Below are 24,500 nucleotides of genomic sequence, written 5' to 3'. Positions count from 1 at the left end.
CAGGGGGAAAAAAACATGTTCGATTTCTCGCTGTAAAAGTTTTGGCTCTGCAGTTCTAATTGAATCCAGTTTTTCTTTTGGTTACGATTTTGGCTTCAAACTATTATGAAAACAAGATAAAGGACATAAAACCATAATGGAGTCACACTCTGTTTCACATTGATGCTATTCTTGTTTTGAAAACAGCTGGGTCCCTAAAGCCTCTCAGCAGGCTGTGGCATGTTCAGCTTCAACTGAAGCCCAGATGAAGCAGAGGCAGAGCACATTAAAACTAAAAGCAACAAGAAAAGGAGTCTGTGCACCAAAACTAAAGATATTTATAAACTCTCACAAATGAAACTCAAATCATAACTACAAACGACTTTCTTAAGAGAAAGCAAATCAATGAGATAACTAGTGAATCACTATGCAGACTAACTGAACACAAGACTGGCAACTCAGGTGAAGAACAAAGTGTAAGGCCCACAGGCGGCAGGTGTGGCTGGAGCTTGGAAGACTTATGTGTGAGGGACGTGGATTTGGAAAACCTACGGCCTATTAAGGCAGAAAAGTCTTTTTACTATGAAATGTTTCCGTAAAGTTTCCCTGACAAGTCACAACCTAATGTTATGATCCCACAGCTGCTGAGAGGTCGCTGGATTTTTCTCTTGCCATGGATTTCTGTTAAACCTGTGATTAAGGTGATGGAAAGGTTTGGTCTCAATATAGACACGAACTGAGAAATCAGTAACACCGGCTCCAGCCATCGTCACAAGTATGACACAACTAGGCCACCTCTAGCTCACCTGAACTATTTTCCACACGTGCCATATGGAAACATTACTGTCGCTTTAAAAACTAAGACAATGAGAGTGAAGTGCAGGAACAGCAGTCTGGTGTCTTGTTCTCTCCTCTCAGAGTCTGATGTCAGCAGATCACAGTAATGCAGCTGCAGTGAATCTCTCTGTCTCTCTGTCCTGCTTACCAGCTGAGCAGCTCTTGTCTGTCTGTGACTGAACAATGTTGAGTGAAATACAATAAAATAAAAGTCCAAAGCAACACAATAAAACAAACCATGCAAAAAAACTCCAACAGAATGAACACTACAAAACAGGATCTGCACAACAGTAAATACATTTGAGCGCTGCAAAGCCAAATTACAGTGTACAAAATGATTATTTCACTTGACTGGCTCACACTGCAAACAAGCTGTTAAACTGTCGTGGTCTCAATATTGACCTCAATAATCGTGATTATGATTTTAACCATAAACAAGCAGTCTGAGTATCATCTCTAGTAGATTTCCTCTAAATCTATCAAATCAGATTTCTGCATCAGTAAAGAGGCTGGTGTTGGCTGCAGGCTACAACATGTTCACGCTGCCTGTATCACTGATCGTTATCTGGTTTTCCACTAAAATGGCTGAGGAGAGTAGTTTACTCTCATATTTTGCTTTAGCATCAAGTTTTTTTTTAAGTAAAACTACTACTACTGAATATCCAACTAATTATATTTAGTTAAGTGTCATCAGTTAAGATTCTCTTGTATGTGCTAGCAGCTCATTATTTTGTTACCTAAATTTGTTCTTTAATTTAGTTTTCCCACTGAAGACTGAAATATTCTACTGCTCTTTCTGTTCCCTGTAGTTCAGATTATATCTGGGCTATTTATTTATTTTAGAAAATGTGGGTGGTGATGTACCTCTGACAATAGTAAGTTGCTTTGGATAAAAGCATCAGCTAAATGCAATGTGTTTATTGTTACATCCCACAAAGCAAGGTCAACATACCAGGATCTCTTTCCATTATCTGACTTAACTAAACCCAACCCTGGACTTCGCCTTAACAAGTCAGGAGTAAAATTGTTCAACCTCCAACCTGTTTTACTTTCTGTGTCACTCATCTGTTCCCTCTGCCAAGGACAAGAGACAACAGGAATCTAAACAAAAAGAAGACATAACACAACATGCCAGAAACCTTGAAGGAGAGCCACCTCAGCCCAAATATGTCTAATGGGAATTTTGCTTCTTTTGAATTTGAATTCCTCTTCTCGAGATATGTTTCTAAATGTCTACAGGCCCCTTAAATACTGTGCAAACTTTTTTGATTTTGGTGACCTGCTGTCTATAATCTGTGTTGACTTTGACGTTATTGTTGGTGATTTTATTATATATTATATTTACATTTAGGTGGTCACGCTGGTTAGAACTCAAAAAAGAGAGTGTCGAAAAGTTGAACGCAGGTGGCGGAAAACAAATCTCCAGGTTCATTATGACATCTATAAAGAGAGACTTCACATTTATAATTTAGAGCTGAGAAATGCAAGGCGGTCCTTCTTCTCTGCCATCATCACCAAAAACACTAATAATGCACGTTTGCTGCTGTCGACAAGATAAACAACCCTCCTGTGTCTGTAGCCTCTGAACTACTATCCACCAGGGCCTGCAATGAATTTGCTTCCTTCACAGACAAAATTCAAACAATTAGACAAACAATCAATGCCTCCATGTCAGTAACAGGATATGTCTTGTCCCTGTGTCCACTTAAAAACAATTTATATAGCATGAGACAATTTGATTCTATTAACCATAAAAACCTGGAGGAATAATACAACATCTGAAATCCTCCTCATGCTCCCAAATATGTGGGACTTTCCACAGATCCAGGTGCAGCAGGAAAGAGAGCCAAGAGATGATGTAACGCTCAGAAACAGCTGTGATAGGAGGTCCAGAAGAAGCTGTTAACAGACTGGGACTCTATTCTGCATCAATCTCTGACCCTGAAACTTTTGTCCTCTAACTGGCGTCTGTTTTTGTTGAAAATAAACATGTTGGTAAAAATTCAAGCCTTTTTATCAAGCCTAAGTCTTACACGACACGGTTATCAACTCAGTAAGTCTATCCAGGGTTTCCCGATCCAGCCGTGAGCGCGTTCACATAAAAGAGGCAGTGATAGCAGCGGATGACCAATCACAGATATGCACAAGTCTACTGGCAGCAGAGGGTCATATTTTACAAACAAAGAGCAAACTGTAATATTAGACAAACCAGCTGCAGCTGACACAGGCAGGAAGACAGAAAATCTCTTGACAGTGTGAAGGCCTAAGTTAACGGGGTTTAATATGAATGTTTTGCTCAGATGTAGTCTTGTGGCGTGTACATGACAATCTTAGCCTTATTCTTTCAGCTGTGTCGTTTTCAGTGTGGATTCACCTGTAGATTAATTTCTCGATTACTCAATCTGTAGTTTGGTCTATAAAATGTCAGAAAATGGTGAAAAATGTTGGTCTATCCTCAAATGTCTTGTTTTGTCCTAAGATTTCTGTAGTTTATGATCGTTAGGACTCATCAATGTGTTATTAGACTCAGTAGACGCAGGTTTGACCGACACAGTTTGGCAATGTATGCTGCATGAGGAATCAAAACCAACTGAAAAAACTGATCAGGCAGAAATCTCACCACAAATCCACACACACGTTAACATCAGCAGCTTTGATAAAGTGCAGCTCACAGTCCCAAACAGAGCAAGTCTGCGCTTCAGCTTGTAGATGTTGATAGTGCAAAACTCTCCCAGCTACGTTACCACTCTGTCACAACTGTCTGGATTCACAGCTCGAGGTGCGCTTGATTACTACCACAGCTTGAGCCCTATAAGCAACCTCTAGGCAAAGTAAAAAAGGAGTGTGGATGTACAATATTTACATTGTTAAAGAATTGGTGAACAGTAATAGTGAATAATGAATACATCATGTGATTCTCATTCATTGAAAACAGTCTACAGCTAAGTGTTTAAACCCTGTTTAATAAGAAGTTGTGTTTAAAACCAGCTCCTCGAGTCATGGCTCCTTTCAACCCTTCTGCTGTCTGTTTTCTTTTCCCTCTTTCAGAGGTGAGCATAATTGCTCGCCCTAGAGACGACGTGACTTTACCGTGTCGAGCACCAGGGCAATCCCCCATCAGAGCTGCAGAGTGGAGCAGGCCTGACATGACGACACAGTACGTCTTCTTCTACAGGGACGGGCAGGCTGATAACACCTTTCAGCATCCCTCTTATAAGGACCGGGTGGAGCTGGCGGACAGCAAGGTGAAAGATGGCAACCTGTCATTAGTGCTGAAGAATGTGATGCTCAACGACTCTGGAACATACGAGTGTCGAGTTAAACAGGAAGCCACGAAACGCACGACGAGACATGTTATTAAGTCCGAGCCCATCAGCATCGTCAAAGTGACCGTTATACAATCACGTGAGTGTTCGGTTCAGTGTGCTGTTTCCTAAAGCTTCATGCTGACAAAGCAGATGTTTTAATTCTACCCCAGTTAGCCTTGTGCCCCCTTCCCTACACTCTTTAATTTAGGTGCTGACCCTGGACCACCAGGAAATGTTTAATTCGTTCCTGCTTTTTCTACAATGCTAAACTGAGACCCACCGTGTCTCAAACTGTTGTATCATCCCATCTCCCCTTTTTTACTCATACTCACTCACGATGCTGCTGCTCTGCACTACGACCTGTGACCTTCCAGAAGTCCTAATTCATTAACGTTGGTCATGTAAACACTATAGAATAAAAACTGAAACACGAGAGTCTGTGGGGTTGTTGTAGTATATTTAACACAAAGGTCCAAATAAGGCGGTAGTTTGGGTGGAGGAGTGGACCAGAAACTGGACTTTCAACCAGGAGACTGTTTTTATTAAAGTTCTGTAGGTTAAGTAAATTGTGTAATTTATGCAAGAACCGCAGACAAGTGAAAGTGATTGCATATTTATTGTTGCGGGCAGACTCTGACCCATTCCACAGCTGTAACGTTGAGTCTTACCCTTGCAGTATAAATGTGTTTGAGAACCTATTGGTAATTTTACCTGTCTGCTAAATTGGTCAGCAGTTGCATATGGTTGCTCTAAATTGTGAGGAAATTGAATTGACAACTTCTACAACAATAACAAAACACAGAACTATTATGTATTTAATATATGTGTGAACGGTTATTGTGATTGTTGTTTGCTCGGATTAGCATGTAGGGATTTACTTGTTTATTTTAGCGAACGTGTACATAGTAGCTTTTTAGGGAAAATATGACTCAATAGCAAACAAATGCAGTAAGTATTTTGATCACTTAGTGCATTTTGTGCCAAAGCAAGTATAAATGACTGTAGTCATGTGAACAACTGACCTAATGTTCATATAATTAGTCACATTGTTCGACAGTTTGATAGTCATGTTGACGATTGTGCCAAAGCGATTGAGAAAAACTTTAAAACGCTAACGAAACTATGACAGACGACTGCCTGCTACTACAAGCTATGGTTACATTACGGCAGCCTAAACACGTTAGCCTTTAGCAATTGCAAACGCCATATTTTACATAGCTGGCTTTGCTACACAGCAATGCCAGCTGTCTCAAACTTGGATACCTAGAAGAACGAGTACCGGCATGTTTTCAGAATTTTTCTATCGACTTGGTACCGGTTCTCGTGACATCCCTAATACAGACCAAACAACTAATCAAGTAATGGAGAATGAACTGAAAGACTAATCATTTTCTGCAGACTGTTTCTGACCTACCTGACCGCTGATGCTTCACACTGTTTCTGCTCTACAGGTGGTGCATTTGAACCTATTGGAGCTGGAGGACACCTGGTTGGACATGTCGGGCTGGTAGTGGGGCTGGTGGTGATGGCTGTCATTTGATTTGTGGGTGGTGTTATGATGTACAAGAACGTTAAAGGATCCTTACGGTACACCACTTTATTTGCCCCAAGCTAGGGCTGCATAATATATTGTTCAGCATCGTCAACGCTATCCGACTTTTAGGAGGGTTCGCAGGGTTCTTGAAAATAACTGAAGAACAGGTAAAAAACACTGAAACAGTGGCTTTGGGTTTGAAAAGAAAAGCAACTTTTGTATTATACTGGTGGAAAGCTGCTCTTTTAAATAAAATATGGTTGCTGCATTAAAGCTCGAGAGGGTAGTTTACACTCAAAAAAGTCTTCAGACCAAAAATAAATATTTTAGCTAATTTATTTTCCAACAAAATCAATGCAATAATTCTAACATGCCTAAATAATTTCAAATAGAGCAACTGAAGTCATCTGGTAAAAACTCCTTTGTTTTTTCATATCGCAGAAAAGAAAAATAGTGCAGTCTCAGATTTTTCCAATATCCTACACTAAGCTATGAATACCTGCTTTTCCACTGTGGCCTCACCGCAGCCACTCAGAATTCTCCATTCTGATTGGCTGGCAAATGTCCAGTCATTTCTCACAACCAATTAAAGGGCCAGTGTTATCAAAGACAGCAGCAGTGAGGTTTAGCTGAATAGCTCGGAGCTGGGGTTATTTATGTAACAAATAACATACAACAGGTACAGTGAAGTTGAACTTCCATGGGAATTTAAAATTCCGTTAACGGCTGAAAATTCATTTATCAAGCAGCGATTGTGTTTAATGTGGAGGTGACTAACGGTCCGAGGAGTAATGAAGCTGCAGCCTGCAGGCGTGAGGGATGTCTGCAGGGGCCGGCTTTGAGAGAGAGAGTATATCCATGGTGTAGGTCTGTCTCTGTGAGGAACAAGCTCAGCTTCAGACCTCCGGAGTGAGGGCACTTTTGGAAAGTGAGGGTATTTCCTCACTTTGCCTTTAAAGGACTTGGTTTGAAGTTTCAGGTTAGAATCATACAGAGGCAAATCACACATCGTGCTGGTGATGGTGGTGCATCTCAACCACTGGGATTTAAAGAGGTCGAGTTCCTCTCCTTGTGCTGTTACCTTGTCGTGGTGGGGAGGCTTGTGTTACTCCAAAACCCTGAGAGCTGGTGGGAGTTTGAGCTGGGTTGCTCTCAGGTGAGGGGCAGACGAAAGACAGCATGATCGGTTTGGGCAATTGACCCTTTGCTTACCCCTTAGTTACTGTTGCTAAGTCCGACAAACTGTCGGCGCTGCCACTGTCCATTACTGCAGTTTTGTCAAATTTGTTGTAAACAGTTTTGCAGTTGCATTATAGATTTGAAGGTTGTATTCAGGCTGTCAAACTGACTCAAACGGACGTGAAAAAAATTAAAGATAGAAGATAAATCACACAGTAGGCCTACAAGTGAACCACCACATCCCCCGACGATTAAGACAAAAGACAACGATATTAAGGCCGACCCAGCTTCACTATTCCTGTAAAGCTGGGTAGGCCTCTGTTCATTATTACAATCATTAAAAAGCAGAACAGTAGGGTGAGGGGTGGGGTTAGGGTTATTTTTCTGGATTTATTTTAGGTTTTGGAAAGAGAATAAATCTCCTTTCAACCTCTCTGGGTAGCTGCTGTAACTATTACAAGTGCCCCAGGAACAGCGTTTGACCATATGTTAGAAAAATACAGCCAAGAAAAGCTAGAAAACGACTCTTTTTGCATTAGAGTCAATGGAGCGCATCCATGAACGTGTCGGACCTCAGATAGAGCGAAACCTATACTGCGCTGTGTTTAGCCAGCTGTGTGTTCGGGGTGTGGCTTCGCAATTAATTTGGCATCAATTACTGACACTGCTGAAACAGCAAAAGGGTCAGCCCCTGGACACCACGGGCTGGTTCAGCCTGGGCTGGGCTGCCTGGGAAAAGATGTCTGATTTTGAAACACCCGAGGACTTCATGTTTTATCACTATGTGTGTAAGAGTAAGTTTTGACTTGTGTGCCTGTTAATGAGCCAGCCGGCTTAATGAGAGCTTATGAAAGGTGTGTTGACAGCTCCGAAAGATGGCCCCAGGACGATGAAGTTCACAAGAATATGTTTTCTCCTTACTGTTACACACAGAGAAATCAAGGGTACGAATGCTGTACCCGAGCAGGGTACGAGGACTGTACCTTTGAACGGTGTTGTTCTTGTCTGTACCTCTAAAAGAACATTTTTGCACCCTTAGTGACAAAAAAAGCGACTTACAATTGTTATATATTTCAGAGGTCGCACGCCTCTGGAGCAACTAGGGGTTAAGTGTCAGGGGCACAATGGTGGACGTGTCACAGTGGGAATTGAACCCGGGTCTCACACACCAGAGGCATGTGTGTTATCCACTGGGTCTGCATCATTTGCCTGTACATTAAGTTTATTAAAAGGACAGTTATGTACCCTTTGCTGTCAGCAATGATGCCGTACCTTCAAAAATAAACAAAGTTCCACGGTTAAAACACCCTTTCCGTAACTTACAGGGTCCTTTTTTGAAAAATGGATCTGTAGGGAACAGAAATGATACCCCTCTCTGTGTGTGTTGGCCTGGTCCTCAGTACTCGGGCCCGCCCGTCCACCTCCTTACTCAGACATGACGCTCTGGGGCGCCACAGTGCGTAACAAACTGACTCCTTACGGGTCTTGACCATGCGTACATATGTGAGCAGAACGTGTTTGACGTGTGTGTGTTACCACACTAATGCTAATATTAAACTTTTATCCTAGAATTATTATTATTATAATTCCCTTTTTAATAATTACAAAGACATATAAGGTATTATTAACACCGATCAGCCATAACATTATGACCACCAGCTTTTCCATCAAAACAGCCCTGAGCCATCGAGGCCTGGACTCCACTGTGTGGTCTGACACCTTTCTACCAGAACCGGCATCACTTTGACCGTCTGTTGGATCGGATCACACGGGCTCTCCACGTGCACAGGGTGCAAAATTTACTTTTTTGTCTACTAGCCAATGGCTAGTGAATGCTCAAAGTGTACCCGCCACTCAACAGATTCCCATTGTTTGTTGGCTGGTGAGTGAAGGAAATCTACCATTTCTCTGGTGGCTGGTGCAAATTTTAAACTCTGCACATGCATCAATGAGCCTTGGACACATGAGCCTGTCGCTGTTTCACCAGCTTTTCCTTAATCGAACCGCTTTTGATCGGTACTGACTCCTGCAGACGGGTTTGGAGATGCTCTGACCCAGTCGTCTAGCAGTCAGAGTCTGGCTCCTGTCAAAGTCGCTCAAATCCTCATGCTGCCCATTTTTGCTGCTTCTAACACATCAACTCTGACGACACAATGTTCGCCTACTGCCTGATACGTCCCACCCACTCAGTGTTATTCTCTTCACCTGCAGTGGTCATAATGTTACGGCTGATTGGTGTATGTTGTTATGAGAGGGGTTAGTAGTTCTTTCAGGTAGGAGGGGGGAACATTTCCAAAGATGTACTGGTGGGTGAGGAGAGAGACCTTGCAGCACTGTGCTGAATATACTGCAGACTCTTGTTAGGGATCCTGACGAGCAGTGCGTTACAGTAATTGAGTTTTGAGGAGACAAAGGGGGTTTTCAGCATCAGCGGTGGTGAAACAGAGTTTTGCAATATTTCTTAGATGATACAAAGAGAATCTGCAGAGGTTTTTGATATGGGCTTCAAAGGTGAGTTGTGGGCGGTCATGACCAGAGATAGTTATACTGGTTATGGAGCTTGACTGGACTTGATGTGAGTTGCCAACAAGAACTGCCTCAGTTTTAGAGCTGTAATACTCGAAGAAGTTCTGTTTCATCCAGACCTTTATCTCCTCCTGACAAGAAGAGATGAAGACGGAGATGATGTTGGTGAGGCTGCAGAGGTGTGTGTGTCCGATTTCATGTACAGTTGTGTGTCATCAGCATAACAGTGAAATGAGACTCCATAGCAGCTAATGACTTGGCCGAGGGGGGAGGATGGAAATGATGAAGAGGATGGGGCCAAGAACTGACCCCTGGGGGACCCTGCAGGAAACTGTTTGTTGCAGGAACCTTGCACTTCCAAGTGAAATGTACTCTGTTCGGTCAGTGAGTCCAGGGGTTTAGTGTAGCCTGAGGAGTAAGCCAACGATCCACATCGAATGCTGCAGACAGATCGAGGAGAATGAGCTGCCATTCGTAGGTCGTTTGTGACTCCACCCAGGACTGTTTTTGTGCTGTGAGCAGAGCGGAAACCAGACTGAAAGTTTAAAGAAAAGGGTGTTATGTTTGAGATTATGTTGGGTGATTGGAAATGTGCCTGTAATTAGCAAATGCATCTGGATCAAAGGTGGGTTTTTATGAGAAGTCGTCGGATTATCGTGACTCGTAAGTCATCATCAGTCTTTGAACTAAAGAGACCCGAGAAGGGAATCTGTCGTGCTAGACTGTTTTTATGTTGTTTTTGAGAACTTTTTACGAGGTGACATGTTGAATCCTCGGTTGGTATGGTAACGGGAACCAAGTAACGTCTATGAAACTTTTGTGTGTCTGTCAAAAAACACCCGAGTTGTCTTTGGGTCTCTTTAAGACGTACTTATGTCAAAAATCGGGACTGTGAAATTAATGAAAGCCCTTTGACTCGCTCAGCTCGGGACTGACATTAATATCATGACAAGCGTGCAGTGAAACGTTATTGGATTGGTGGAGGTCAATAACTACTTTACTGCTTTTTACTACAAGTCCCAATTTATTTCTATACTGTTTGTTCTTTATTGTTTAGTTCTGTAAACATTCAGTACACTTAGTAAAGACCGTTTGTGTTTTTGCCAGCCACAGCTTACCGGTCATATTATAGGCACAACTATACTCATGAAGTAGTGATTATAATTAGTAATGAGAGTCATCCATGACCAGCAGGGACGACTCATGAAGAAAGTGGTCGATATGTTGATTTACAGATATTCATGTTGTTACATAATTAGATATTAAACCAGGATCTTCCAGTTCTTTACCTCTCACACGCTTCTCAGAGCCTGACATGCCCCTCACACCTGCAGGCTGCAATTTCATTGCTCCTCCGACCGTTAGTGGAGCTGGATCTCCTCGTCAAACACGCAGGCGCACTGTTGTATTTTACTGGTTACATAAATAACCCCAGCTCCGAGCTCTTCACTGCTGCGGTCTTTGATAACACTGCCGCTTTAATTCAAAACTGCAAACAAACACGAACATCACAGTTTGCACGGCGTGGTTGTGAGAAATGGATGGTAGCTCATCAGCCAATCAGAATGGAGAGTCTGAATGTGTAGAAAACCTGCTGAAACACAGGAGCTGTTAAAGTCCAGGAGTTTGTAACTTAACATGAATGAATTTATCATTGATGTAAATTGGAGCCACATGCTCACAAGGTTCCTTTCATTTCAACATCGCTGGGGGACGCATGTCAATGGTGGGGAGGGTCATTACCCTAGAAGATTTTGAGCCTTAAACACTTTAATTCCTGCATCCTGCACCAACTTCTAAAAACTTCTAAACTTATGCCTTTTGGTTTGTGTTTTCTCTCATTAATTTGCAGCTCACTGTTAACTGTGTGAGCAAATTCAATGTTCATATTTTAATTACTGCTGGGGAAAGCAGTTTGTGTTTTTAGCGATCTGTTAAATCCTGAATACATTGTGAGTTTTTGACTTGATGTTTTACATGAATGAACCAAATAAGTCTTTGTTGTTGCTTGTTTCCTATAAAGTCAACACTGTCAGTTTCTTCTCAACAAGTTTTATTGGTTAATTCAAAAAAACTGGTTAAACCAGAACTTAAGTGTTCCATCGTGCTCTGATAACCAAAACCTTTGCTTCTTAGAAAAAGTGTTCAGTTTTTGGAAATAATGATGTTCAATCGATTTTGTCTTTTATGTTGACATGTTTACTCTCCTTTCACCATCTTACCTTTTAGTGCATTACTGTGTTGGGGATTTACAAGTAAATTATTAACATCATTTATTACAAAATAAGTGTTTCAGTTACAGGGGAAAAAATGTGATTAAATTACAGTTACTTATAAAAATGTTTATCAAATCATTCTTTGATAATTGAAATAGACTATTACATTTTAAACGGGGTAACTTGTGATCGTTACTCTGTTACAGTGACTACTAATGAAATGTTTTTTGTTTTTTTTATTGTCTTAAGTATCAGTAACTCTAAATAAAACCCATATCTGCTGAGTGCACATTTTTGCTTCCTTTCTGTTTGCGGTTTCGTGGATCACATGAGGATTTCAGATGACTAAACAGCCACAAGTGCAGCATGCGAATATCCACAAGAAAATGACACAAGTCTTTGTGGACAGACGGAGGGATTTATGGAGGAGTTGCAGGGATGACAAATGATAAATGGACCGATTGTTTCTCCCACTTTTGTTTCAGGAGAGCAGCAACAAAGTACTGGTGGTCATGATGTAACACAGATGATTTCTGCTGCTGAACTCAGAGCAGATCAGGAGACAGTTTAATATCTCAATTAAGGGGACTCTGGAGTAATTTATGACAAAATACTTTTAGTTCTTTATACAAGCAGGTAGAATTGCTGCCACCTGCTGGGCGCTTCCTGTCACTGCTCCTCACCACAGCAGCTGCTCAACACTCCCCATGACCATTTAACTGACCGCGCTGCACTTCCCTCTAGTGGCTTCAGTCACACACAAGTAAACAAAGTTTATGGACATTATGCTTCATAAAAAGGGTTGTATAACAAATATAAACACGGTCCTTGGATGTAATGATACACAGTGTTCTCTACAGGAGCGCTTTAAATATTTATGGTGCGATTCTCGTTCAGTTCCTTCAGAATGAAACTGAGAGCATGAACATGAATCTTTTTGTTTGGTCTTCCAGCCAGGCTGCATACAAGGCAGAGGAGGAGGGTGCGACCTTCCTCACATTAACACATGAAACTGCGCTGTATGATTTCACCTTGTTTGACCAGAGCTCTTCATGGCGCGACCTCGTCGTCTTCTTCGATGGTATAATGGCAGCGACTGGAGGGTTAGCTCCACTGGCCGTTTATCTCCATCAGCCAATGAGCTCGTGTTCTCACATCAGCAGAGAATGTGGATCAAACCTAGCTTTTTTTCCCCCCTCTCATCATAAAATTAATTATAATAAATACGTTCTGATGTCATGAACACACGTGGTAACCATAGCAACACACAAGTGGTCGTCAGTGTCGCTGAATCTTTATTGGAAAGTGGAATCAGTTCAACTTCACTAATGACTTTAAGCAACGTTGGTCCTGCCGATGGACACAGACACACACACCTCACTAAAAAAATTAAAGACATTAACAAATGACGGAGGGACGGTGAAAAGAATCATGGGAAATGTAGGAATAAAAAAGGTTTAAAAAAAAACATCCTGTGTGGTTTCGCTTCGTTGTGTTTAAAAGAAGTCGAGGTCGTCAGGGGCGTCCAGGTCTCTATACTCGATGATGGACCGCGGGTCGCCTCGCATGCCCCTGCACACACACAGATTCATATAATCAATACATCATCAATTTAGAATCAATAACTTTGTTGTTCTGCGCCTCTTTTCTCTACCTGTTGTTTCGTTGTTTCCCAGGAAACCCCCCTCCTCCTCCTCCGCCGCCTCCTCCTAAATGCCCTCTGAAGTTGTCGTAGTTACCACGCCCCGCCCCAAACTGGTTGGGGGGGTAGGGAGGTCCGCCGCCTGCAACACACACAGACAGACACACTTTGAAGCACTACGCCATGAATAAAAGACGACCGTGGGGTCATAAAGTCCTCCATGTTTCATTTGAAGTCACCACAGCTTCTCGTGAACAGAGCTCACGTAGCGAAGACGTGATTTTCTGTCTCAGGCATTTAACTCCAGCAAGAAAGTTGCACGACGCTGTGTCAGTGTTATCCGGACGTCACAGGCAACTGCTGAGTGACGGCGAGCTGTGGAGGCGAGAGCACTGGAGGTTTTGGACAAATAAACACCCGTAGCTGCTACAGCTACACCGTGTACCGGCGGGAGGAGGTCAGACTGAACTGCTGCTGCTGAAAGCTTCTGAGCAGTGAGCTGCCGTGCACATCCGGTCCCACCGTTGTTTTTAGCGTCGGTGTTCACCCAGAGCTCCGTTGGACTACTACTTCATATTTCTATAGAAACCAGACAAACCTGGACTTAACTTGGAGAGAAGAAAGCGAGGAGGTTGAACTACCCGGTGAGTTCAGATAATCTGTGTCTAACTTTATTGCAGCTATCGTTGGACTTTACGGTGAACATGTTAGCATAGCACAGATTTTAAACACATTTTAGAAGTTGTTGTCTTGCTGACAGACCTGACAAAGCATGAATTCATATTCGTTAAACAAATCACAAACATTACTTATTTCGGCATCAGTTTGATTTGCTATTTAATCATAGCAAAATCTTTACTTTGGGTTCATACAGCTTTGGTTAACGAGGGTTGTGTTTATTCTCGGGCTGAAACGATTCATAGATTACTTCGATTATTTTGATTACTAAAAAGCATCGACACAAATTCTGCGAGTACTAAAATCATCGTTAGCCGCAGCCCCAGCTTATTCGTATTATCACATCGTGTGTGAACACTTGTCAGTTGTCCAGCGATAAAACTCACTTCAGAAAAGCGTTGCGAGAATTAAATTTGCACAGAAACCACAAAGCTTTGAGGGACACTGTTCCGTTTCAACCCATCAGTTTATGCATCTTAATGGCGAGCGTGTGTTTGTCTTGTACCTGGAAAGCCGGGCATAGGCGGTCTGACTCCAGGTGGATATCCCAGAAGGCTTTGCTGCTGCGGTGACTGACCAGGAAATCCTGGCATACCAGGGGGAGTGGCTAAAAGAGAGCGACATCACGTATTAGCGTTTCATCTGTTAGTGATAAAAACACAGTCTCTACTCCTGTGGCATCGTACGTTTCCCAGAATGCCTTTCAACAGCACACAGGACACGTGGGAGCTTGTTTGTGTCTCACCTTGTGCGGGTGGTGGGAGGGGCTTGTTCTCAGGTAGCGCGGGCCTCTTGGCGTCCAGCAGGAAGTTGTTGAAGAACACGACCTCCTGTCTGACGGCGGACACCTTGTCTCCGTGTTTGTTCAGGATGTGTTTACGGACAAACTCTGGAGCCTGCGCAGCAACAACAGGTGTTACTACGGCAACCACTCAGGACAGTTCGCACGCACACACGTAAACTGGACTCACCTTAAACTTTTTACCGCTCAGAGGACAGAGCCACTTGTCTTTACTGAGCTCCTGAGTGTTGGCTGACAGGAACTTCTCCACCTGGACGCAGAGAGAGCGAGAGAGTCAGACAGACAGCAGAGTATAAGACCTTTAACATATTTTAAGACTGCAGCGCCACTTTGAGCTGTAACCGATTAAATGATCAATACAACAAAATTCAAAGAGGGCAGGAGGGAACAAAGATGAAGAGAATAAACTGATGAATAACGTTAGTAGTGTAGGTGGTGTAGCACAGGCACAACCTGGAGGAGGAACTGGTCTAAATGACTCTATAACATTATAACATTAAATTAAAAGTATATAACTGAAAGTTTGATATTAATATAATTTCATATAATAGTATATAACTTACTTACTTAATTAATTCAAATTACAGCGGCTTCAGTTTGGGGTTGTTTTTTGTTTCATTGACTTTGATCAGGCTACTAACTCGTCAATAATCACAACCATTTATGCAGAACGCTGAGTTCAACATTTATAAAGTTTGTTGCAGCACATCAAACTTTTATTAAATCCCGCTCCATCCAGGCTGCGATTGATTTGTTGACAGACAGCGACACTGATGAGAGGATCGGCTTTATAAAAAGATCAACGTGTTTCAATAACAGGCGCCGATTTAGCCAAATAGTCGGCTGACGTTAGCCAAACACTCCTTGAATTTTCTGTCTTACCGATTCAGCTGCTGGTGCCGCAGCTTGCTCTTGTTTTTCTGTTCAAGTGGCCTCAGAGCGACCGGCCCGCCGGGTTAATCCCGTTACTCCCGATCGCCACTCCAACTATGTTTTGGACAATTAGCATTGAGAGTCCGGCAGGGTGCGAGATTACGGTCGGTTATACTCGCAAATCATTTTCCGGTTCGCACGGATTTATTTTTTGGAGTGTTTAACAGTGAAACAGGCGCACGGTAGATCCCTGCGCCTAACGTTACAGAGACGAATCACACGGTCGCTACTCTCTGCCTGTCTAGTATTTGGCAGACAGACAGGCGGGTGTCTCACCTCCTGCTCCGGCTCCTTCTTGCCCAGCCTGGCAGCTTCTTCTTCAGTCAGAGTCTCAGCAGCAGAAAGCAGAGGAGCCAGACGCTCCTCACACATCCTCTGATGCTCGCTCACTGTCCAATCAGAACACACGACATCATCACAAACACCACCTCCAAAACAGGTATAGTTCAACATGTCTGCTGCTGAACTCCGACCTGAGTCTGATGAAAGGCGGGTTAAGCAATTCTGGAGAACTCAAAACACCATGACAGTGTGTGATGATGAGTGTGAGTGTGAGTGTGTGAGTGTGAGTGTGTGAGTGTGTGTGAGAGTGTGTGTGTGTACCCTCGGCCGCAGTGATCTTGGCTACAGGCAGGGGTCCTCGTACGTGGATCAGCCCACAGCGATGAGGCATCTCGTCCTCCGCGGGGTATTCACAGAAGTTGTAATAATCTACAGAGTGAACCAGACGCAGATAGAGCAGCAGCCTGTCCAGCACCTGCACACACACACACAACACACACACACGTAAATATGAAACAACACACACTCAATGTGAGACGGTAACAGACAGGCGGAGCTCCTCCCACCTTCAGCAGCTTCTCGTCCGTCTCCACGGTAACCTCAGAGGAGGAGGGGTCCTTGCCGTCCCCTGCGTCATCACCGTTGCCCCCCGAGGCCCCTGTGAGCTCCTCCTCCTCGGCGCTCACCTCCTCTATCAGGTAGTCTGTGATGTTCTTCAGAACCGGGTTGGTCTCCATCTGAAACACACACACACACAGGTTGGTCTTCCTCTCTGCAGCCGTCCTCAGCAGTGACCACAGACTGAACGTGGAGGACCGTACCTGTCCGGCCCACAGCTCCCCCTTCTGGTCCAGACTGTGCACGAGTCGGGCCGACAGCCGGATGTCGTTCCTCACCACCGGTTTGTGGTGCGTCAGGCCGTTCACGGTGCGAACGCGTCGACACAGGTCTCTGTTGACCACCGGAGACAGTTCACAGTCCCTGAGCTGAGGGAGACCAGAGGAGCGTTACGCTAGTCCGCTGAGCCGGCTGTGTGTTGTTGTTGTTTATGTCTGTGTGTGTTGTTGTTTGTGTTGTTTACCCTGATGTTCTGCAGGTTCCAGCACGTCTCCTTGATGTTCACACTGCGGTCAAACGTCACCCAGCACCGCCTGAAGAACCTGAAACACACAAAGGTTCAGAAAGTTTTACCAACGTTGATTTAACTTTCTTATTAGAGCTCAGCCAGCTTCTCCTCAGTGAGAGCAGTACATGCTCCACAGACTCACTACAAACTGACCCAATACATTAGTGCACTGGTTCAGCAATAGGCGGCCCGCGGACCACAACTGGCCTGCCAACAATAATATCTGGCCCAGATTGCTTAGATAGCAGGAAAATAAAAAATAAATAAATTGATAGCGCCTGGCTCTGAAATAGGTCTCATGACAGCTACTCACATAATCACTTCCTCAGCTTTTAATTTGAAAAGTTCTGAGAAGAGTCTCTGGCTTCCTTGACGCGCCTCTGTAAAAGCCGCCAGTAAACAAAGGGTTATGAAAGCGGATCAAACGCGGCGAACCACATGACGAAAGAAATTTGGCCCAATGTCAGACTTATTTGTCGAGCCCTGGATTAGAAAATAAACCAGCAGCTTTTCTGATATTAAATTATTGGGAAAACATTGTCTGGTTTCTGTGTCTCAGTGATGGTAAATGTCATTAACAGATTTATCGTGACTTCCTTGCATTTTAAATCATTAACAGAGAAATTAACCAGCAGAATAAAAACAGCCACGTGTTACCACGCACATATGATGACAACAGAAAAACGTCTATCGTTTAAAAATCATTATTAAAAAACTGTTTGAATTTAGTGCAATGAAATTTCAAACATAAAACTTGAACAAACTAAATTAAATCTGCACTGACAAGCAGCTAATGATTTGAGACGGGGAGGACGGAGAGAGAAAACTCTAGTTGGAGTTGTTCGCATGTCTTCCGGCTAACTTCCAGTGCACTTACTGGAAATGAACTTTTTGGCTCACCTGCCAAGTTGGCTTGTAGATGGAAAAAAAACCCCCCCCAAAATAATAACTTGCCTTTTGTGTCACATATCCATGTGTTTCAGACCTTTTAATTGAAAGACACCAGCTCATTTCACAAAGTCAGGTTGTGGTTGAGATGTTATGATCAGCAGGCCGAGGACACACAGTGCAGCCAGGCCAAGAATGAAACAATGGCAGTGAAACAAAAGTGACAATCCACCAAATGCAGAAAGGTCAGAAAATGAGACACCCAAATATGTGGGACTTTCCACAGATCCAGCAGCAGATAAGAGATGATGTAACGCTCAGTAACAGAGCTGTGATAGGAGGTCCAGAAGAAGCTGAAAGTCAGTTGTTACAGGGCTTCGTGTCTCTGTTCTGGTAACAGACTGGGACTCTATTCTGCATCAATCTCTGACCCTGAAACTGTTGAGAATAAACTTCAAGCCTTTTTATCAAAGTCTTGAATTTCTTACGACACACTGCATCAGCCTCTTCTGGCCTCCCGGTTCTGAGATCGGTTGTAACTACACGGCTCCCCGACACATCGCCGACGTCTGCCAGATATCCGGCACGCCAAATATCTGGAGGAGTCGGCCGACTCGACATCCAGCCAATGAGAGCAGGCTGCTACTTTTTCACTGCGAAACACTTGTTCCTCCCCTCCAGCTCTCTGTAGCTCAGAGGATCTCTGCTGCCTGCGTGTGCTGATCCATCCAGATTCTTTATGAAAGCAGCTACACTCTCCCCTCTGACTCCTGTCGCCTCTCCTCTAACCACCCCTTACAAATCTACGCCAATCAAACACAAGTAGCATGAAAAGAACAACCAACAACCACTGAACGCCTCTAGTCCACGTGCTGCACGACTTTAGATCTCTTGGTGGCATCAGGGACCAATTTAAGTGCGACACACAACCAGCAAGAATGCCGGTTTAAAGGCTGCTTACTAAACATTTACGAGGATTATTTATTTATCCTGACTTGTTAATTCGTCGTGTCCTTAGAGGATCAAAACTCTCAAAGCAAACGTCAAACTTCAAAAGAAGTTTAAAGTTACCCTCCCACTGTGTCTCTCTGTAAACGTTACAGTCTGAATGACACAAACGTGACCTTTTAAAAGTTTCCAGAAGCACAAACTAAACTCCCAGCCCAAACTTTCTTACCTCCTCTCAGGCTGAGGGTCAGACAGCGCCACCCGCAGGAAGCCCGTGTACCTGCGACACAACTAAAAACAAGAATCGCGTTAGTACGGGGTCAGCTGCCGCGTGCAGCGGCGTGCACTATGAAGCGAGGTGAGCCAGGCTCTCCGTGAGTTTAACCCTCAGAGATGACGGGCAGCACGATGCTGGTGATCGACTCCGGAGTCCTTCCTCACACATCATGCGACGGCAGAAATCTGTCCACCGGTAGCGATGGGGTTTCCCCCCGACGCGCTGTTTTAGTACAATGAGCGATCTCTCTCGGCGCCCCGATGGCCAGCCAGGCTTTTTGTTTTTAACGAATAGCAGCGGGATCGGGTGGAAGCCTACGGTGTCAAATCATTTTGGCAAGTATCTATTTTTAGGGGCATAAGCGAGTGAAATATTCTGCAGAACCTTCGTCGCCTCGTTTATGTGCACTCGTTTAGTTTCAGCTCAGGGTGAAGGCTCGCTGTTGCTAAGCTACGGGCAGAGGAACATTTGACCTCGCTGACGAGGTTTGTACTGTAAATGTGTTTAACTATTAGAGGCGGGTTTTTTTCCTCAGTTCACTAAAAGGTCAAAAACCCGTCATGTTGATTGATAATGTTGACAGAACGAGCCAGACCGTCCGTGCACATGACGGAGGCGTGCTCTACTTTCAGGGCATCGTCACAGCTGAGTGACTGAGCGCTGCTTCTAAAACGTTTTCTCTCTTCCTCCACTTTGCAAACAACGGCATCATAATCACGCCGTGTTCGCAGCGTAAGCGCGATGTGCGACAGTAATAAATGTCCCTGCGAAACACTGTGCTGTAAAGTTCCATGGATTAAACGAAGCATCGATGCTTTTTAGAAATCGATTTAACTGCTCAGCTCAACGTGTCGCTCAGAGAGAATAACGGCAGGAGAAGAATCAGGTGTTACGGCCAAAACTCTGACCACGACCTAAAGAGCACGTCAGGTGTTCAGCGAGTTACCATGGCGATCACGCTAAAAGACGGTGAAAACTCCGGCTCATCTGGCTTCATAGTGCACCGCTGTGGTGTGTGTGTGTGTGTGTTTACAGATGTGCGTGCGCTCTCACAGCAGTGATCTCCTCCTTGGACACCTCTGGCGGGATGCTTCGGATGAACAATGAGGTGGTGAGGTGGAGGGGGCGGGGCTTCGCTGGTGTCTCCTTCTCTCGCTCCTTCCCTCGCTCTTTACGCCGCTCTGACACACACACACGTTAAAATAAGTTTATCAAATGCAACAAACACACTTTGACTGGTTTCTTTGGTGAAGATCTTTTTCTGAGACCGCGGTGACGTCACTTTGTAAATGAAGTTGTTCCTACCGTCCTCTCCGTCCTCTTCCTCTTCGTCCTTCTCCTCGTCTTCCTCCTTCTCCCCATCAGAGTGGGAGGAGTCAGAGTCTGAGGCGCTGCCCTCGCCGCTGTCAGCAGACACGCTGCGTTTCCTCTTCCTGCCCTGAGAGGAAGGGGGCGGGGTTAACACCAGCACCATCATCAGCATTAACAGCAGAAACCAGAGGACCGACTCACTTTCTTAGCCGTCTTCTCTTCCTCCTCCTCCTCTTCATCCTTCTTCTCCTCCCCCTCCTCCTCCTCCTCTTCCTCGTCTTTCTCCTCTCCGTTCTGCTTGGCTTCTTCTTCGCAGTCCTGAGAGGGGAAAGAAAACCGTCTTATCACACTCAAACTAAAGGCAGAGCAGGTGTGACGGGTCAGGCTGCAGGATGAGACCACGTGTCCGACCTTATCGGAATCTTTTATCTCGCCCGCCTCTCCGCTGGTCGTCGCCTCTGTCCGACTGCTCGTCGACGGCGAGCCGGTCTGACCGTTTCCTCTGCTGGGATCTCCCTGACTCTTCTCCCCGCCACCTCCACCTGCCACCGCACCGCCGGCGCCGCCGCCGCTGCTGGCATCCCCTCCAGCTGCTGCAGGAGCAGCCGGCACCTCCAGGACCTGCAGGTCCAGGTCCGTACCTCCCTCCATCTTTATTACGGCTGCAGAGAAACAGAGCAGAGCGCGTCTGAGCCCCTGACAGCAGTAAACCACACGCATGTGAACGTGAACATTAACGTCTCTACCTGCGTCCAGCAGTTTGATGATGGCGGGGGCGTGCTCCATGTCCAGCGACACGTTGTCCAGCCAGTTGTTGTCCAGCAGGAAGAGGAAGACGCCCAGCCGGGTCTTGAGGGCGGCCAGAGACTCCGCCTTCCTCGCCGTGATGTCATCGGGATGGTACTTGGAGCGAAACCACTCCTGGTCTTTGTGTTGGAGGAAGAAGTCCTGCAGCTGCTGTCGCCTGAAGTCCAGTTTGTACTGGTTGTAGCGCTTCACCGACTCCGTCTCGTCGACGCTGTCCTCCATGTTCAACAGGAACTCCTGCACAGACACAGTGTGTTTACACAGCGGCAGAACGCCTTAATGCTCCACAACAGGTGCTGGACTCACCTTGAAGCTCCGCATGGTGGGAGGACCAGGAGGAGGGAGATCTGGATCCATCATCCCCAACCTGAGAAACCAAATGTCACAATGAGCAAATCTGTTCGAACGTTAACGTTCCCGTCACTTTTATGTTTATATGACAATAGAGCTGCAACGATTCGTCGGGCAAACCGACAAATATTTTGATAATCGATTAATCGTTTCAGGCTTAAATTGAGTTATTGCTGCTGTTGTTTGTCATTTATGATGAAGAGAAAGTTGTGATGAGCATTTATAACAAATTCCTTGTAATTTTATAGACTTAACGATTAGTCGTGAAAATAGTCGGCAGATTAGTCAGAGGCATTTTAGAGGAGACACATCCTCAATACAACTCTATGGGGAAACCCTGTAACAGTAAAGATGGCGGTTATCACGCCGCTCCCGCGTCTGCTTTTAACAGCAAAAGCAGGAAACATATTTCAGCCAATCGTGTGGCGACGTAAGGGTCTGTTTTACTTCGATATACGTAGAAGACGTTTATTCTGGGTGGACGTCAGAGGTACTGATATCCTCAGAGTCCTGCTGATTGTGCACGACTGTTACAGGCCACATGCCGTCGATCTCCTCGCCTCCCTCTGTTCGTACCCGACAGGCTGCTGTGTGGGATATTCATAGGGGGCAGAAAGAGTTACCAGTGAATCCAGTCACCGTGTGCTGAGCTCACCTGCCCTGCAGCGGGTGCCCTGCATGGTGTGGGTGAAGGTGGGGCATGTCGGGGTGCCAGCCCTGAGGTCCCGCACCCGGAAACGGACCCCCGCCTCCTCCATACGGCATGTCGTAGCGGTACGGCTCGCCCCGGTGGTCGTCCCTGGATGAAATTCAAACATTACTGAGGTTCTGGCGCGACCCGCTGAGGATAAATCCACCCGTGCGGCGGCATCACTCACCAGTCTCTCCTCATGCGCTTGTGCTGAGGGCTGATGTGTCTGGGAGGAGAAAATCTCTCTCTACGACCACGATCGTAGTCCCGCCTCCTCTCTCTTCCGCGGTCCCACTCCCTGAAAACACACTTTAATTAACACGCCTGTCGCACACACAGTAAGTGTGTGCGCTCGGGTGTGCGTACCTGTCGGGCCAGTCGTCCCTCCGCCTCTCCTCCCTCTCTCTCGACCGCTCCATGTCGCTCCTCTCTCTCCTGAACTTGTCCCGCCTCCTCCTGTCGAACTCGTCATCGCTGTCTCCCATTGGACTGAAAACACACAGAGGACATCAAATACACTTTGGGTTGTTTGCTAAATGAATCCAGTTGGGGATAATGTTACTTTCATCATCTTTAGATATTAGAGACACTTGTATTTATCTTGACCCGCTTATATACACTTAGTTTGTCACGAGACGTGACGATGCACAATGTTGGAGTCATGCGAGCGAGACGAGAAGATAGTCAACACTATTTTGAAGAAATATTCAATGCTCAGTTATATAAACTATAACGTAGTTTCACCTTGGTATTTACATACGCAGAAGAAACGTAAGGTTGTCTCTCATCACCTGCCACCACAGTGCATAATATAAAAACATAAGGGAATATAAATCAGTGATCAGCAGCTTGTTTTTAGCTTACGTTACTTTTCTTTGCATATTAATGCGTGTTTGTTTCTTCCATATTCGACCCTCGTCCTTTTCTTATTGTGCAACTAAACCTTTCCCAACAGATTATTATTATTATTACAGATCATTTATCTACATGTTTAACAAATGCTTTCAGAGAGTGACCCAGCGTCTCTGGTGTAAATGACCAAGCTGTGTTTGTCTTGTTTTCATCCTCCATCTTCTTCTACCGGAAATTAGTTCACAACCAACAATTAATCAATAACCAGTTCAGATTATAAAAGACCAGGGAAACTCAAACTGCCTGTCCGCGTTTGTCCGACCAGGAGATCCAGTTTAAAGGTTGAGAAGCAGCAGGAGCAGCCAGACAACATGAAAACATGTGAGAATGAAAACTCCTGCAACACTTTGCTATTATTAAACAGCAGCTGATTCATTTTATGACCGTCAGATAATCAATAAATCGACTGTTTACTGCGCTTTTCAGTGATCTACACTGAGGGTATAGTTTAAACATGTATTTATACCACTTAGTTTGACACATATCGACTAGTTTAATGGAAGAAAAGATGCCAAAGTTGTCAAATGTTGAGACACAAACAGCTCGGCAGCATTAGCCGCTAGTTAGCCTGTTAGCTTCACCAGCAACGTTTAAAACTAGTTACCTTTACTTTAAAACAACAAGCAGCTTCGGGTTCAATCAAACAGCTGTTGCTTATTTAAGTCTCTATACTCACATAATAGGAACAAACACTGAAATTATTCTGAGCTAAAGGCTAAAGAAGCTAGTTAGCAGCTAGCCCAAGCTAACAGCGGCTAATTATCGGGTTAGCATCGGCGCTAGCCCGGCGTGCTGACGCAGGCGCAGTTCGGGCTCGTGTTGGCGTCCGTGTGTGTTGGCGTCGGTTTACATGAAACACAAACATTAACGGAGCACAAACAGCGCGGGTTTACCTGCAGCCCCGCAGCTTATAGACACCGAGAAGAAACCGCGTCAGCTAACAGCACCGTCCCGCCGCCAGCCCGAGAGCTGCACACTGAACCAACGACACTTCCGGTGAGCTTTATTTCCGGTCAGGTTCTTCCCGGACGGGAAGGCGCCTCCTGGCGGTCAGGAGGGACACGACGGGAAGGCGCCTCCTGGCGGTCAGGAGGGACACGACGGGAAGGCGCCTCCTGGCGGTCAGGAGGGACACGACGGGAAGGCAGGTGCCTCCCACTTCACAGAAGTTACCCTGCCAATCACTACATGGTTCAATCTAAAAGCGACCAGCCAGAGACTGTTTTCACACACCAGGACGTTTTTCTGAAACTTCAGCAGATTCATCGTTGAC

General features: G+C 45.0%; 2 protein-coding genes and 1 long non-coding RNA gene across 5 annotated transcripts in view; 1 reads left to right on the top strand and 2 right to left on the bottom strand.

The window, feature by feature from the left end:
* Positions 1-24,500, bottom strand: part of LOC123980196 (zinc finger protein 431-like) — a 49,677-nt gene that overhangs the window by 6,784 nt on the left and 18,393 nt on the right. The gene's annotated exons all lie outside the window — the stretch shown is intronic.
* On the top strand, positions 3,870-11,868 carry LOC123980253. The gene is made up of 2 exons (XR_006827438.1): positions 3,870-4,221; positions 5,576-11,868. It is a non-coding gene; the product is annotated as an uncharacterized LOC123980253 (long non-coding RNA).
* Positions 12,858-24,271, bottom strand: LOC123980177 (serrate RNA effector molecule homolog). Of its 3 annotated transcripts, XM_046064434.1 has the most exons (21): positions 24,121-24,271; positions 22,682-22,804; positions 22,503-22,613; positions 22,280-22,423; positions 21,580-21,640; positions 21,213-21,510; positions 20,878-21,128; positions 20,668-20,784; positions 20,461-20,593; positions 20,209-20,336; positions 19,108-19,169; positions 16,998-17,076; positions 16,738-16,902; positions 16,483-16,653; positions 16,238-16,391; positions 15,911-16,023; positions 14,871-14,951; positions 14,645-14,795; positions 14,405-14,506; positions 13,234-13,363; positions 12,858-13,151 (listed from the first exon to the last, which is right to left on the bottom strand). In XM_046064434.1, the coding sequence occupies exons 2-21, from the start codon at positions 22,798-22,800 to the stop codon at positions 13,076-13,078; spliced, it is 2,646 nt and encodes an 881-aa protein (XP_045920390.1). In that variant the 5' UTR covers positions 22,801-22,804; positions 24,121-24,271; the 3' UTR covers positions 12,858-13,075. The 3 variants fall into 3 exon arrangements, with proteins under 3 accessions (XP_045920390.1, XP_045920388.1, XP_045920389.1); XM_046064432.1 differs by having other exon boundaries at positions 16,483-16,902; XM_046064433.1 differs by lacking the exon at positions 24,121-24,271 and adding an exon at positions 23,904-24,041 and having other exon boundaries at positions 16,483-16,902.

This window comes from Micropterus dolomieu, linkage group LG12 (assembly GCF_021292245.1).
Source record: "Micropterus dolomieu isolate WLL.071019.BEF.003 ecotype Adirondacks linkage group LG12, ASM2129224v1, whole genome shotgun sequence".
In the NCBI taxonomy this organism is placed as follows: domain Eukaryota; kingdom Metazoa; phylum Chordata; class Actinopteri; order Centrarchiformes; family Centrarchidae; genus Micropterus; species Micropterus dolomieu.
The sequence above is the reverse complement of the archived record's forward strand: the minus strand, read 5'-3'. Positions and strand labels throughout refer to the sequence as shown.